We start from the raw sequence: 14,259 nt of genomic DNA on the forward strand, positions 1-14,259 counted from the left end.
ACATCACAATGCCAGATTTCAGGTTGTACTACAAAGCTGTGGTCATCAAGACAGTGTGGTACTGGCACAAAAACAGACACATAGATCAATGGAACAGAATAGAGAACCCAGAAGTGGACCCTGAAATGTACGGTCATCTAATATTCGATAAAGGAGGAAAGACTATCCTTTGGAAGAAAGACAGTCTCTTCAATAAATGGTGCTGGGAAAATTGGACATCCACATGCAGAAGAATGAAACTGGACCACTCTCTTTCACCATACACAAAGATAAACTCAAAATGGATGAAAGATCTAAATGTGAGACAAGATTCCATCAAAATCCTAGAGGAGAACACAGGCAACACCCTTTTTGAACTCAGCCACAGTAACTTCTTGCAAGATACATCCACAAAGGCAAAAGAAACAAAAGCAAAAATGAACTATTGGGACTTCATCAAGATAAGAAGCTTTTGCACAGCAAAGGATACAGTCAACAAAACTAAAAGACAACCTACAGAATGGGAGAAGATATTTGCAAATGACATATCAGATAAAGGGCTAGTTTCCAAGATCTATAAAGAACTTATTAAACTCAACACCAAAGAAACAAACAATCCAATCATGAAATGGGCAAAAGACATGAAGAGAAATCTCACAGAGGAAGACATGGACATGGCCAACATGCACATGAGAAAATGCTCTGCATCACTTGCCATCAGGGAAATACAAATCAAAACCACAATGAGATACCACCTCACACCAGTGAGAATGGGGAAAATTAACAAGGCAGGAAACCACAAATGTTGGAGAGGATGCAGAGAAAGGGGAACCCTCTTGCACTGTTGGTGGGAATGTGAACTGGTGCAGCCACTCTGGAAAACTGTGTGGAGGTTCCTCAAAGAGTTAAAAATTGACCTGCCCTACGACCCAGCAATTGCACTGTTGGGGATTTACCCCAAAGATTCAGATGCAATGAAACGTCGGGACACCTGCACCCCGATGTTTCTATCAGCAATGGCCACAATAGCCAAACTGTGGAAGGAGCCTCGGTGTCCATCGAAAGATGAATGGATAAAGAAGATGTGGTTTATGTATACAATGGAATATTACTCATCAATTAGAAACGACAAATACCCACCATTTGCTTCAACGTGGATGGAACTGGAGGGTATTATGCTGAGTGAAATAAGTCAATCGGAGAGGGACAAACAGTGTATGTTCTCATTCATTTGGAGAATATGAATAATGGTGAAAGGGAATATAAAGGAAGGGAGAAGAAATGTTGGGAAATATCAGGAAGGGAGACAGAACATAAAGACTCCTAACTCGGGGAAACGAACTAGGGGTGGTGGAAGGGGAGGAGGGCGGGTGTTGGAGGGGAATAGGTGACGGGCACTGAGGTGGACACTTGACGGGATGAGCACTGGGTGTTTTTCTGTATGTTGGTAAATTGAACACCAATAAAAATTAATTAAAAAAAAAAAAGACCACAAAGGAAAGTGAAAAAAAAATAAATAAATAAATAAAATAAAAAATATATATATATGTATATATACCTACTGCTAAGTTATTTCCATTGGCAGAACTTACAAAGAATTAAAATTTCCAACTTAGGTTTGCTCAGGAGAACTACAAGACAAATTTTCAGGACCCTGGATGGCTCAGCGGTTGAGCATCTGCCTTTGGCTCAGGTCGTGATCCTGGGGTCCTGGGATCAAGTCCTACACTGTGCTTCCTGCATGGAGCCTGCTTCTCCCTCTGCCTGTGTCTCTGCCTCTCTCTCTCTCTCTCTTTGTCCTCATGAATAAATAAATAAAATCTTTTTTTAAAAGGACAAATTTTCATATCTTATAACTTTTAAATATTTGTTTTAATGAATATGGGAAATGAATTAGTAGTTTATGTCCATAAAACTTCAAAATATTAGCGCCACCTAGTGAAATCTTACTGTTTTTTAACTGATAAGAAGCTATTATAGCAACTTCATAAATTTTGCATTACCCAATCAAAAACTTCAATAGAAAACACTGCTAGGGATCCCTGGGTGGCGCAGCGGTTCGGCGCCTGCCTTTGGCCCAGGGCGCGATCCTGGAGACCGGGGATCGAATCCCACATCGGGCTCCCGGTGCATGGAGCCTGCTTCTCCCTCTGCCTGTGTCTCTGCCTCTCTCTCTCTCTCTCTCTCTGTGACTATCATAAATAAATAATAATAAAAAAATTTAAAAAAAAAAAAGAAAAGAAAACACTGCTAAATGTCTTCGTATATTAAGGATTTCACTAGTGTAATGAAGATATTAAAATGGATTTTCATTGTCAAAAGCAAGAAAAATTCTTATGGAAAATATTCAGGTTGAATAAAAGTTAATTTTGTGGGGTTTTTTTTTTAAAGATTTTATTTATTTATTTGAGAGAGAGAGAGGAAACACAAGCAAGGAGTAGGACCAGAGGGAGAGGGAGAAGTAGGCTCCCCACTGAGCATGGAGCCCGATGCAGGATCATGACCTGAGCCAAAGGCAGACATTTAACCAACTGAGTCACCCAGGTGCCCCTAATTTTGTGTTTTTTAACAGATCTCATTACAGTAGAGCACCATAATATATTCCAAAGATGTACTGAAACATCACTCATGTACAAGAGAATTAGATATATCTGAACACTATGATAAATTTTTTAAAACTTAGTCATTCACTAAATTATATTCATAGTATATTTTGTTGTTTCATCAGAAAATGCTTAAATCCAAGGACACTAGAGTCCTTACTTATTTTACTGCCTTTTTTTAAAGATTTTATTTATTAATGAGAGACAGACAGAGAGAGGCTGAGACATACACAGAGGTGGAAGCAGGCTCCCTACAGAGAGTCTGACAGGGGACTGGATCCCAGGACCCAGGGATCACGACCTGAGCCAAAGGCAGATGCTCAACCACTGAGTCACCCAACCGCCCCTATTTTACTGCTTTAAAACTCATTCTTCTAAGACAGTAAGATAAATGGGAGCAAAAAGAAAAAAAAAAGAATTATTTCTTTAAATTCAAATTTTAAAATAACTGCTCATTTTTCAGATCTGTAATTAATTTATCAAAAAACATTAATAAACATTATTCTCACTCTACTAACTATAGGTATATCAAAAAAACAAGCAGGATGAAAGATCCCTATCCCCTGGAAACAATGGTTTAATTGGGTACATTAAATTAACATTTTTTTTATAAGATTCCATATAGGGCAGTCCTGGTGGCTCAGTGGTTTAGCGCTGCCTTCAGCCCAGGGCGTGATCCTGGAGAGCCGGGATTGAGTCCCTCGTCAGGCTCCCTGTAAGGAGCTTGCTTCTCTCTCTGCCTGTGTCTGTCTGTCTGTCTCTCTCTCTCTCTGTGTCTCTCATGAATAAATAAATAAAATCTTTTAAAAAAAAGATTCCATACGTAAGAAATAACATTATTTAAATTAATAATAAATAATGTTATTCATAAATTTTATTCAAATTAATCATAAATAATAAACATAAATTTTCTAATCACAGAAAAATCAAATTTGCAGAACTCTTACAAGTCAAAAATAAAAAAGATAATCTATTTTAAAATAGGCAAAGACTCTAACTAGATATTTCCCTGAAGAAGAGATACAAATGGCCAATAAGTATATGAAAAGATACTCAACATCAGTTTTTAGAGAAATGCAAGTCAAAACCACAATGATACACCATTTCATACCAATTAAGATGGCGACAATCAGAAAGATAAACAATAGCAAGTGTTGCAAAGATGTGGAGAAATTGAAACCTTCAATTTTATACTAATGTAAAATAGTACAGCTGCTTGTAAAACAGTTCCACAAAAATTTAAAACATAAACATAAGAATTATGATATTACCCAATAATTCCACTCTCAGGTATATATCCCAGAGAAATGAAAACATATACCCAAAGACTTACATATTTATGTTCATAGCAGAATTATTTTTATGCTCATTCTTATGCTTTTGTTTACTATAGTATTATACTTATTATTTTTATTCTTAACCAAAAAATATAATCAACCCAAATGTCCATCAACTGATAAAATGGATAAACAAAATGTGAAATATCCATGTAATGGACTATTGAGCTATAAAAAAAATGCAATGTTGATACATGCTACAACATGAAAAATATTATGCCAAGTAAAGAAGCAAGTCACAAAAAGATAAATATTGCATAATTCCATTTATATTAAATGCCCAGATAGGCAAATCCACAGAGACAGAAGTAGATTAATGATTGCCTACAGCTGGGAGGACTGTAATAAAATGGGAGTGAATATAGTTAGCCATTCTGGCCTTGAAAATCCTGATTCTTTCATATTCTCTCCATTTCTCATATTTATAGCTCCAGTATCCAACAATGTATAGCCATACAATACAAATCCCCACTCCTACATCCATATTAACAACAGGCTTTTGCTGATCACTATCAAAAGGGACCTTCTTCTGTTAACCTGGTACTATTTTATTTACCTCAGTTTAACTCCTTGTCACATTCGTCATAGTGTATATTCAATCTTCTCAAGTGCTGAACTCCCTTCATCCTCTAGAGAGAGATGTTTTGCATATGTCACCAAAATGATATACGCTATGCAAATAAAATTAGTAAATCTATATCCCATGCACCTCAATATCTTTCTTTCAGAGGTCAACAAACTGTGGTCTATGAGCCAAATCCAGTCTAATAATCATTGAGAAATTACCATTTAGCATTATATAAGCCAAAAAAAATAGATTTTAAAAAAATGGAAAAGACTCCATCTTCCCTTATCTCAAAGTGTAAATTAGAAATTTCTACATCTTTGCTATGACAAAAAAGCACTGAGAAGTGCTAAGTACAATTAAGTTCCTATTTTCAACTAGTTCATTCAACTTAATTCCTTATTCCTTTTACTATTTATAGGGTAAAGAAATGAGAAGTTAATTTTTATTATTATGCAGGTTGGAATACTCCATGGAAAAAGTTGTGGGGAAAAAATCATTTTGAACAGTATTAGTTTCATATTATACTAAATATGAAGAAAATATCAGTATGTTGTTATTATCTACTTTCACAATAACTGTTCTTTGATACCTCAATATTCTTATTTTATCAAAATTGTTTTCAGAGTTGATTTTTAAAGGAAAAAGAGGCAAACTACATACAGTTAGAACAGAGAAGCCCTTAAGTAAACATATCTTGTTTAAAATTTGTTTTTAAAAGTGCATGTATAATTAGAATGAAATTACCCTTAAATACGGTCAAATTTAAACTATACATTAGATTTCACTAGAAAAGGACACACCAAGTAGCAGTCAAATCTTCAGCTCTTTAGAGCATTCACATCTTCTACCATCTACTCCCCTAACATACCAAGACTTGTACTATAACCATTACTTATCTTTTACAATTTTTCCATGTATAACAAATAACAGTGATATACAATAGGATAATATTGATATAGTATTTGTGCATATAATTCACAATAATTATAAGTGAAAAATACAAGATAAAAGTAAAATGATAGCGGTATATATTTAAAGTGTACCATTTGATCATTTTATATACAAATATAGTGGAATAATCACCACACACAAGCTAATTAATATATCCATCACCTGAGAGATTTACCATTTTCATTTTCTTTTTTCTGTTGATGGTAGATCCTTCCATACTTCTTTTTGTATAGAGTTTCAATCATGAATGGGTGCTGAACTTTATCAAACGTTTTTTTCTGCATCTATTGAAATGACCACATGGGGTTTAAAGTGTTGTATCATGTTGTGTATGTTGAACCATCCTTGCATCCCTGAGATAAATCACACTTGGCCATGGTATATGATCCTTTAAATACACTCTTAATTTTTTATTTAACAGTTAATATTTTATTAAGGATTTTTACAACTATAATTCCTCAGGGATGTTGGGATGCTAGACTCATAAAATGAGTTTGGAAGCATTCCCTCTTCTATTTTCTGGAAGAACTTAAGGATTGGTATTAATTATTCTTTGAATGTTTGGGAAAACTCACCCATGAAGATATTAGGTCCTGGACTTTTCTTTGTTGGGAGATTTTTTTATTACTGAGTCAGGTTCTTTGTTATTGGTCTGTTCAGGCTTTCTATTTCTTCCTGATTCAGTTTTGCTAGGTTGTATGTTTCCAGGAATTTATTTCTCATTAAGTAGTCCAGTGTGTTGGTATATAGTTGTTCATAATGGTACCCTTACAGTCCTTTTCTTTTTATTCTGAGGCATCCATTGAAATGTTTACTTTCATCTGATTTTTCTGAGTCTTTTCTCTTTTTCATAGTCTAACAGTTTGTCTATTTTATCTTTTAAAACACTAATTCAAATGTTCTATTTTCTTATTCTCCTTCATTTGACTTACTCTGCTCTATTTTTTTTTAAGATTTTATTTATTTATTCACGAGAGACACAGAGAGAGAGGCAGAGAAGCAGGCTCCATGCAGGGAGCCCAGTGTGGGAAATACTTTCACATTAGAGTTAAAGTAATTTACACACCATCTTTACTATTATATTAACCTATGTATGTTTATATGTTCACCTTTACCTATAAGATTTCATGCTGCTGTTTAGCATGTTTTCTTTTCAATTTGAAGAAATCTGTTAAGTATATCTTGTAAGGCAGGCCTAAGAGTGACAAATTCTCAGTTATTGTTTATCTGGGAAAGACATTTTGTCTCCATTTTTAACGAATAATATTCCTGGGTATAGTATTCTTATTTGGCTGTGTTTTGTTTTGTTTTGTTTTTCAGTTCTTTGAATACATATTCTCACCCTATATCAAAGTTTCTACTGAGAAATCAACTTACATCCTTGGGGAACAGTTTTTAGAGGAGTCTTATACATGATAAATCACTTTTCTCTTATTGCATTAAAAATTCTCTGTCATTGACTTTTCACAATTTAACTATAATGCATCTCCATGTAATCTTTGGGTTGATTCTATTTCAGGACCTTTGAGCTTCATGAATTCCCTCCAAAGACTTGGGAAGTCTTCAGCCATTATTTCTTTCAGCTCCTTTCTCTCTCTTCTCCTTTTGAGACTTCCAAAGTGCATATATTGATTCTCTCATGATGTGCTATAAATACTGTAAGAATCCCTCATTCTCTTTCATTCTTTTATCTTTTTTCTCCTCTGACTGAAAAATTTCAAATGAACTTTCTTTGGGTTGACAAGATTCTTTCTTCCATTTGAATGAGTCTACTATTGAAGCTCTCTATTGCATTTTTCATTTCATTCATTGTATTCTTCAGCTCCAGGATTTGTTTAGTTCTTTTTTTGTTATTTCTATCTCTGTTAAACTTCACATTTTATTCAACTATTATTATTTTTATTTCATTAAGTTGTCTAACTTTGTTCTCTTAAACGTCACTGAACTTCTTTAAAATAATAATTTTGAATTTATTGACAGAGCTTTTGTTTGGAGTCACTTACTGAACAATTATATTGTTTTGGTGGTGTCATGTTTCCTTGATTTTTTTTATGTCTTATGCCTTGCATTAATGTCTGTACATTTGGGGAAGCAGTCATCTCTTCCAGACTTTATGGATTACCTTCCAAGGGGAAAGAACTGTGGGTAGTTGTCAGGGCACTAGCTGAGGAGAAGAATGGCTCTAGCCCCTGAGGGAGGGGGAGCCACAGAGAAGGTTCCGGCTTCAGAGAAGGGGCAGCAGTATACACTCATAAAGCTCAGATACCTGAGGTCAACATCGCCAAAAACTACAGGATCCTGTGGCAGCCAACGTTGCAGGTTTCTGCAGCAGCAACAAGAGCTATCGACTCCTCAGTGTCAAAAGCTGTTGCAGTTCCCCCATTTTCCTTTACCCCACAGGAGGAAGTCATGGCTAACAGGATCCTCTTGGAGCTGGGTCCAGTACAGGAGTATACCTGCTACAGTGTTGCAAGTGTTGGTGCTGGTGTCCAAGATGGGTACACATATAGCTGCCACAGAGCCAGGGTCTTGGGTGTGTATATGGTTACAAGACATGAGTAGCAAGCAGCTCCAGCCCTGGAAAAATGGAAGAACTGTAATGCCACCTTCTCCAGGGGGAGGCACAGTGCAAGAACTCCAGGCAGATCCATTGGCTGGATTAAGCAACAGTGAAGACTGCAAGGATCCTCAGTAGCAAAAGTCTTAGATGTCCACAGTGGTGACAGGGCTGCTAGTGTCTTCCTGCTCTCCTTTCACACATGGTGGGAAATCACACCACTGGGATCTTTCTTGGCATCAAACAATGATTGACTGAGGGATGGTGTGGAGCAGGTAAAATGCCTCTTACACTTTTCTATGTGGCTCTCCTGAGTTTTGAGCTCGTAAGGGTTTCTGTAGCTTCTTCATTGTACTCTAAGCTCTCCCAGAGCTATTTTCATCAATATGCAATTGTTTATTATTTGTTATTGTTTTTTTATGGAGGGAAATAAGTTTTGGGACACCTAACTCACCATCTTGTTGATGTGACTTCCAGAAAATAGTTTACATTTAAAATATTTGTTTCTACTCTTTAGTCTTAACCACAGAAATAAGATAACAAAGGGGACATCATCATTTGGAAAGTATCACAATAAGAAATACACGTTGTGCCACTACTCTGGCTCTCAGACCTACCATATCTTCAGAAGTTGACCTGTGGCAAATGTGGCTACCCTGCCAAGCAAAAGAGAGAGAATACCTGGAGTGTCAAGGCTAAAATAAGAAATACCACTGGGACTAGTCAAATGAGGCCCCAAAAAATTGTATATCACAAACTGAGTCATGGATTTTGTGAAGAAACAACACCTAAGCCCAAGAAGGCAGCTGTTGCACCATCCAGTTCATCTTAAGGATTTTAATGATTAGTCACACAATAAATGTTCTGGTTTAAAAAAACAAAAACACACCTAATTTCCTAAATTCCAGTCTCCAAGTATACACATAAGGAATTTGGATATTGCCACTCCTCCCTAACAACAAGTAGAAATCCAAACAGAATGTAAAACCCAACTCTTTTTAGATCCATAAGAGATAAAAAAAAAAAAAAAACACAAAACAAACCATGCCTACAAGATTGGAGAGACAGACATGTGAATATAGGGCATCACAGCTTACCACAGCAGAGATTTAAAAGTAAAAAACACTGTGGAAACCAGTGCCAGTGTAGGAATACCTACACTGTAACTGGAGAACTGCTGGAGGCTCAGTGCAAACAAGTCTGAGAGTTAAAAACTCCATGGGCCCCATCATAGGGGAGGACCCCACAATTCTGATTTACTTCCAGGAGCTTAACTAGGCTCTCACAGTAAATACTGGAGAAAAACCCTTTCATGCATCTGGCAAGTAAAGAGGGAAAGGAAGTATTTTGAGATATACCAGAGCATTGTGTCCTTAATAAGACAAGCTCTAGTAAAAATCAAACCAATCAGAGCCCTACTTACTAGACCACTATCAGCACCTAGTAGATCTAGGGAAGGAAAATGTCCAATTCCAGTCACCTCTGGCTTCTCATATAAGATAATACCTAACTCCAGCCCACACTAGCCATTCTAACCCAGTTAAAAGAGAGTTACACTTATGAAGTGTAACTTATAAGAAACACTTATGAAGTTCATAGCAGTTCAGAGGCAGAGGCCCACTAAAAGACTGAGAGCTAATAATAGAACTATATAGAACTCTTCCCCTTCCTGGGACACTTGGCGGCTCAGTCAATTAAAGCATCTGCCTTCGGACTGAGCCCCACATGGGGCTCCCTGCTCAGTAAAGAGCCTGCTTCTCTCTCTCCTTCTGCTGCTCTCCCTGCTTGTGCACTCTCTCCCTGCCAGATAAATAAATAAAATCTTAAGAGAAAAAAAAAAAAAAAACTCTTTCCCTTCCCCATACCTTACTACCATATTACTAAAGGCATATTTACAACAGTTCCTTTACCTAATACATGATATCAAGTTATATAAATTGAATGTTTATATCCCCCCACTCCCAAAATTCATGTTAAGCCTGTTCTCCTAATGTGATGATATTTGGAGGTAGCACCTTTGGGAAGTGATTAACTCATGGGCGCAGAGCTCTGATGAATAGGATTAGTGTCTTTAAAAAAAAAGGGGGGGGCATCCAAGACAGCTCCCTTGCCTCTTCCACCATGTAAAGACACAGCAAAAAGACAACCATGGACCAGGAAGTGAATCCTCAAAAGAACTGAATCTGCTGGTACCTTCTTTTTGGATTTCCTAGATTTCCAGAGTTATAAAGAATAATTTTTTTCTTATTTATAAGCCATTCAGTCTATGCTATTCTGTTATAGCAACCCAAACAGACTAAGATATTCAGTTATTAAGAGAAAATTAAAACCCATATTAAAAAGGAAAAATCAGAAGAAACAGGGCAAGTATCAGAGCCAGACATCGCAGAAAAGTGCCATCACCAAATGGGAACTTAAAACAAGTAGGATTAATATGCTAAGTGCTCTGATGAATAAAGAAAATAGAAGATAAGAACAGATGAGAACCACACAAAAGGCAGAAAAGGAATGCATGATAAAAATAGGAGCAAAAAACAAGGGCATCAAGTAGAAAACAGTAACAAATGTGGTAGATATTAATCCAACTATATCAATAATCCTTGAATGTCTAATGATCTAAATTTACCAATTAAAAGATGGACATTGGACACCTGGGTGACTCCGCGGTTTAGTGCCGCCTTTGGCCCAGGACGTGATCCTGGAGTCCTGGGATTCAGTCCCACATCAGGCTCCCTGCATGGGGCCTGCTTCTCCCTCTGCCTATGTCTCTGCCTCTCTCGCTGTGTCTCTCATGAATAAATAAATAAAATCTTAAAAAAAAAAGAGGAGATTGTCAGTGGATCAACAAATAAGACCCACTATACAAGACTTGTACAGTAGTTTTGCTGTCTATAAGAATCCCACTTTAAATATAAAAACAAATACAAGTGACACCTGGGTGGCTCGGTGGTTTAGCACCTGCCTTCGGCCCAGGGCATGATCCTGGAGACCCGGGATCAAGTCCCACATAGGGCTCCTTGCACTGAGCCTGCTTCTCCCTCTGCCTCTCTCTCTGTGCCTCTCATGAATAAATAAATAAAAATCTTTAAAATACACACACACACACACACACACACACACAAATAAAAAACAAATGGAGAAAAACATACTATGCTAATACTAATCAAAAGAAAGCAAGACAAGATATATTAATTTTAGACAATAAAGACTTCAAAGCAAGGAAGATTATCAGGGCTAAAGATCACTACAAAAAGACATAACAATTCTTAATGTACATGTGCCTAACAACAAAGCAGCAAACTATATGAGGCAAAACTGATAGGGCTGCAGTAAAAATAAATGAATCCACTATTGCAGTTGAAGACTTCAACACCCCTTTCTCAGAAATAGGCAGACTAGCAGGCAGAAAATCAGTACAGACATAGTTGAAATCAATAATACCATCAATCAACTAGATATAATTGACATCATTTGTAGCAATGAAAGCACATATGAAAGTCTAAGTTTCCACCTTAGGAAAATAAAAAAAGAAGTCCAAATTAAACTGAAAGTAGGCAATAGAAAAGAAATAAGTAGAATTAGAGCAAAACTCAATTAAATTGAAAATAAGAAATGAACAGAGAAAAATCAATGAAACCAAAAGCCAGGACTTTGAAAAGCTCAATCAAATATATAAGTCTCTAGCCAGGTAAACTAAGAAAAAAGAAGGAAATAATTACTTGTATCAGAAATGAAGGAGAAGACATCACTACAGATCCCATAAACATTAAAAGAATAATAAAGGAATACTATGAACTATATGCCTATACATTTGATAAGCCAGATAAATTGGACCAATTCCTTGAAAGACTCAATCTTCCCAAACTCACACAAGAAAAGATATGATCCAAATAGGCTATATCTTTTTTTTTTAATTGATCAGTAATTAATAACCTTCCAAAAAAAAGAAAGCACCAAGCCCAGGTGGGTTCACCAATAAATTTTACCAAACATTTAAGGAACAGATTATACCAATTCTCTACAAACTCTTTCAGAGGATAGAAGCAGAGGGAATACTTCCTAACTCATTCTATGAAACCAGTATAACCTTAATATGTAAACAAAACAAAGACATTATAAGTACAGAAAACTAGACCATTATCTCTCATGATTCTAAATTAACACTTTGCATACTGTTTGAGATTAATTATTATAATTCTATAAAATCAATTATATTATTTTGTTAACGTGTCTTTTTATTTCTAGAAACAATATTTCGCATTGCAGATTGATATTCAGAGGAAGACCAAGGAAATCAAATGCAAAGAAAATTCTTATTGAAACAGTTACTGATTTTCCAGCTGAGAATCATTTATCCTTATTCTAAACAACCCATTTTAAAATTTGTATTCTATTATCTTCAAGGTTTTTTATGTACTTGAAATATAGTTGATACATGACATTATATTAGTTTCAAATATATGCATAGTGATTCAACTTCTCTATACATTATGCTATGCTCTCCAGAAGTATAGCTACCATCTGCCACTATACAACACTATTACAATATCATAAACTATACTCCCCGTGCTGTCCCTTTATTCTCATGATTTATTCATTCCATAACTGTACGCCTGTATTTTCCACTCTTCTTCATCAATTTTTCCTAACTCCCCAAACTCCTTCCCTCTGGTAACCATCAGTTTATTCTATGTATTTATAGGTCTAATTCTGCTTTTTTGCTTGTCTTTTTTAGATTTCACATAGGAGTAAAATCATATAGTATTTATCTTTCTTTGATTTAATTCACTTAGCATACTACCCTGAGTCCATCCATGTTATTGCAAATAAGATCTTATCCTTTTTTATAACTGTGTAATATTCTATTTTCAAGTTTTTATGTTTAAATATAATAATATACTGAAGGAGGAAAAAAGCTCTTCAGTTTTATTTGCCTAACAAGTTGTAAAAGAGTAACCTGAAACATAGCTACAAAAAAATTTAGTGGTATCCGAAGTTTTATATTAATAAATATTTATTATCCAGAAGAAGAAAGATGAAAATCCTACTATGCACAAATCACACTACACCAAGAATATTACACTTAGTTCTAGTATCATATTAAAAAGAGAAAGAAAAAAAATAAAAATAAAAAAATAAAAAGAGAGAGAAAGGAAAAGAGGGAAATTCATAAACCAGGAAAGATCCCTAGATAACTTTAAAGGAAAATAAATTACCATGAATTTAAATAAGAATAGCCAAGTGAGGAATATTTGTTCTTACTAGAAAAAGACTGAAAAGGAGATTAAAAGGAAATCACAAGAAAAAGGAGAAAAAGTAGGCAGCAGGCAGGCAAATTTAGATCAGAAGGAAATTGTACGAAACAGAGTTGTCCACTACTGAAACAATAAACCTTAGGGCTAGTGAGTTCTTTATCACAAGAGATATTCAAGTAGAGATGGTGATCACTTGCTGGACATTTTTAGTCCCTTCAATAATATTCACTGAGTAACAACTAGCTACTAGACACAGTAGATATAAGAGTACTCTAACCTTGTAATTACAATCTTAAATACATAGAAAGAAGATAAGATAGTTACATTTCAACTTACCTTTTTTTCCTCCTGCAACATTATTACTTCATAAAATCGTGGGAGATTTAAGCAATAATTTAGTTGTTGATCTTTCTTGATGTTAATATTTTCATAATGAGGGGTCTTCGTCCTTTAGCAAAGTCAGAAAAATTGAGGAGCTTTCAGCTTCAAATATACATTTGTTTATATAAACAAATAGAATATTTTACATGAACATTGCCTGCTTCAAAAGTATGCAATAATAAAATCATCTGGGTAAGTTAGGCCAATATATTCTAAATTTTGTAAAATTTATTCATTTATGTTGGCTAGTTGTGCATTTTCCAATTCAGAGCATTATAATAAACCTACACAAATAATGACTCCAAAAAAAATTAGATGTGGGATTTATATCAGGAGTTTAAATAAAAAGTTACCCAAAAAAGTCTATGTGTTCCATTTAATATAAAACATCTTTAAAATTTCAAATCCCTTGGTACTTCAACTATTTCTATCATAAAACAATCCAAAAAAGGGACATAAAGTTCTTTGAAAAATAAAAGAGAAAATTATTTTCACTGAAATTTACACAACCTCAATAAGAAGAAACTAAAAGTCATTAACAGCCCAAGTTTTAGAGTCAGACAGACTGATATGAATCCTAATACTGTTACCTGTGTGTTAGCTGTGTGGCCTTACACAAATCACCTTA

The 14,259-nt window shown here is 35.2% G+C and overlaps 1 protein-coding gene and 1 pseudogene across 1 annotated transcript in view; one reads left to right on the forward strand and one right to left on the reverse strand.

The window, feature by feature from the left end:
- Positions 1 to 14,259, reverse strand: part of STPG2 (sperm tail PG-rich repeat containing 2) — a 560,246-nt gene that overhangs the window by 506,448 nt on the left and 39,539 nt on the right. The window contains exon 6 of the mRNA XM_041757622.1: positions 13,587 to 13,698. Within this exon, the coding sequence (XP_041613556.1) occupies positions 13,587 to 13,698 (112 nt within the window). The remainder of the gene's footprint in view (positions 1 to 13,586; positions 13,699 to 14,259) is intronic.
- LOC121493298 lies at positions 8,257 to 8,827 on the forward strand (annotated as a pseudogene).

This window comes from Vulpes lagopus, chromosome 6, assembly GCF_018345385.1.
Source record: "Vulpes lagopus strain Blue_001 chromosome 6, ASM1834538v1, whole genome shotgun sequence".
Lineage (NCBI taxonomy): Eukaryota > Metazoa > Chordata > Mammalia > Carnivora > Canidae > Vulpes > Vulpes lagopus.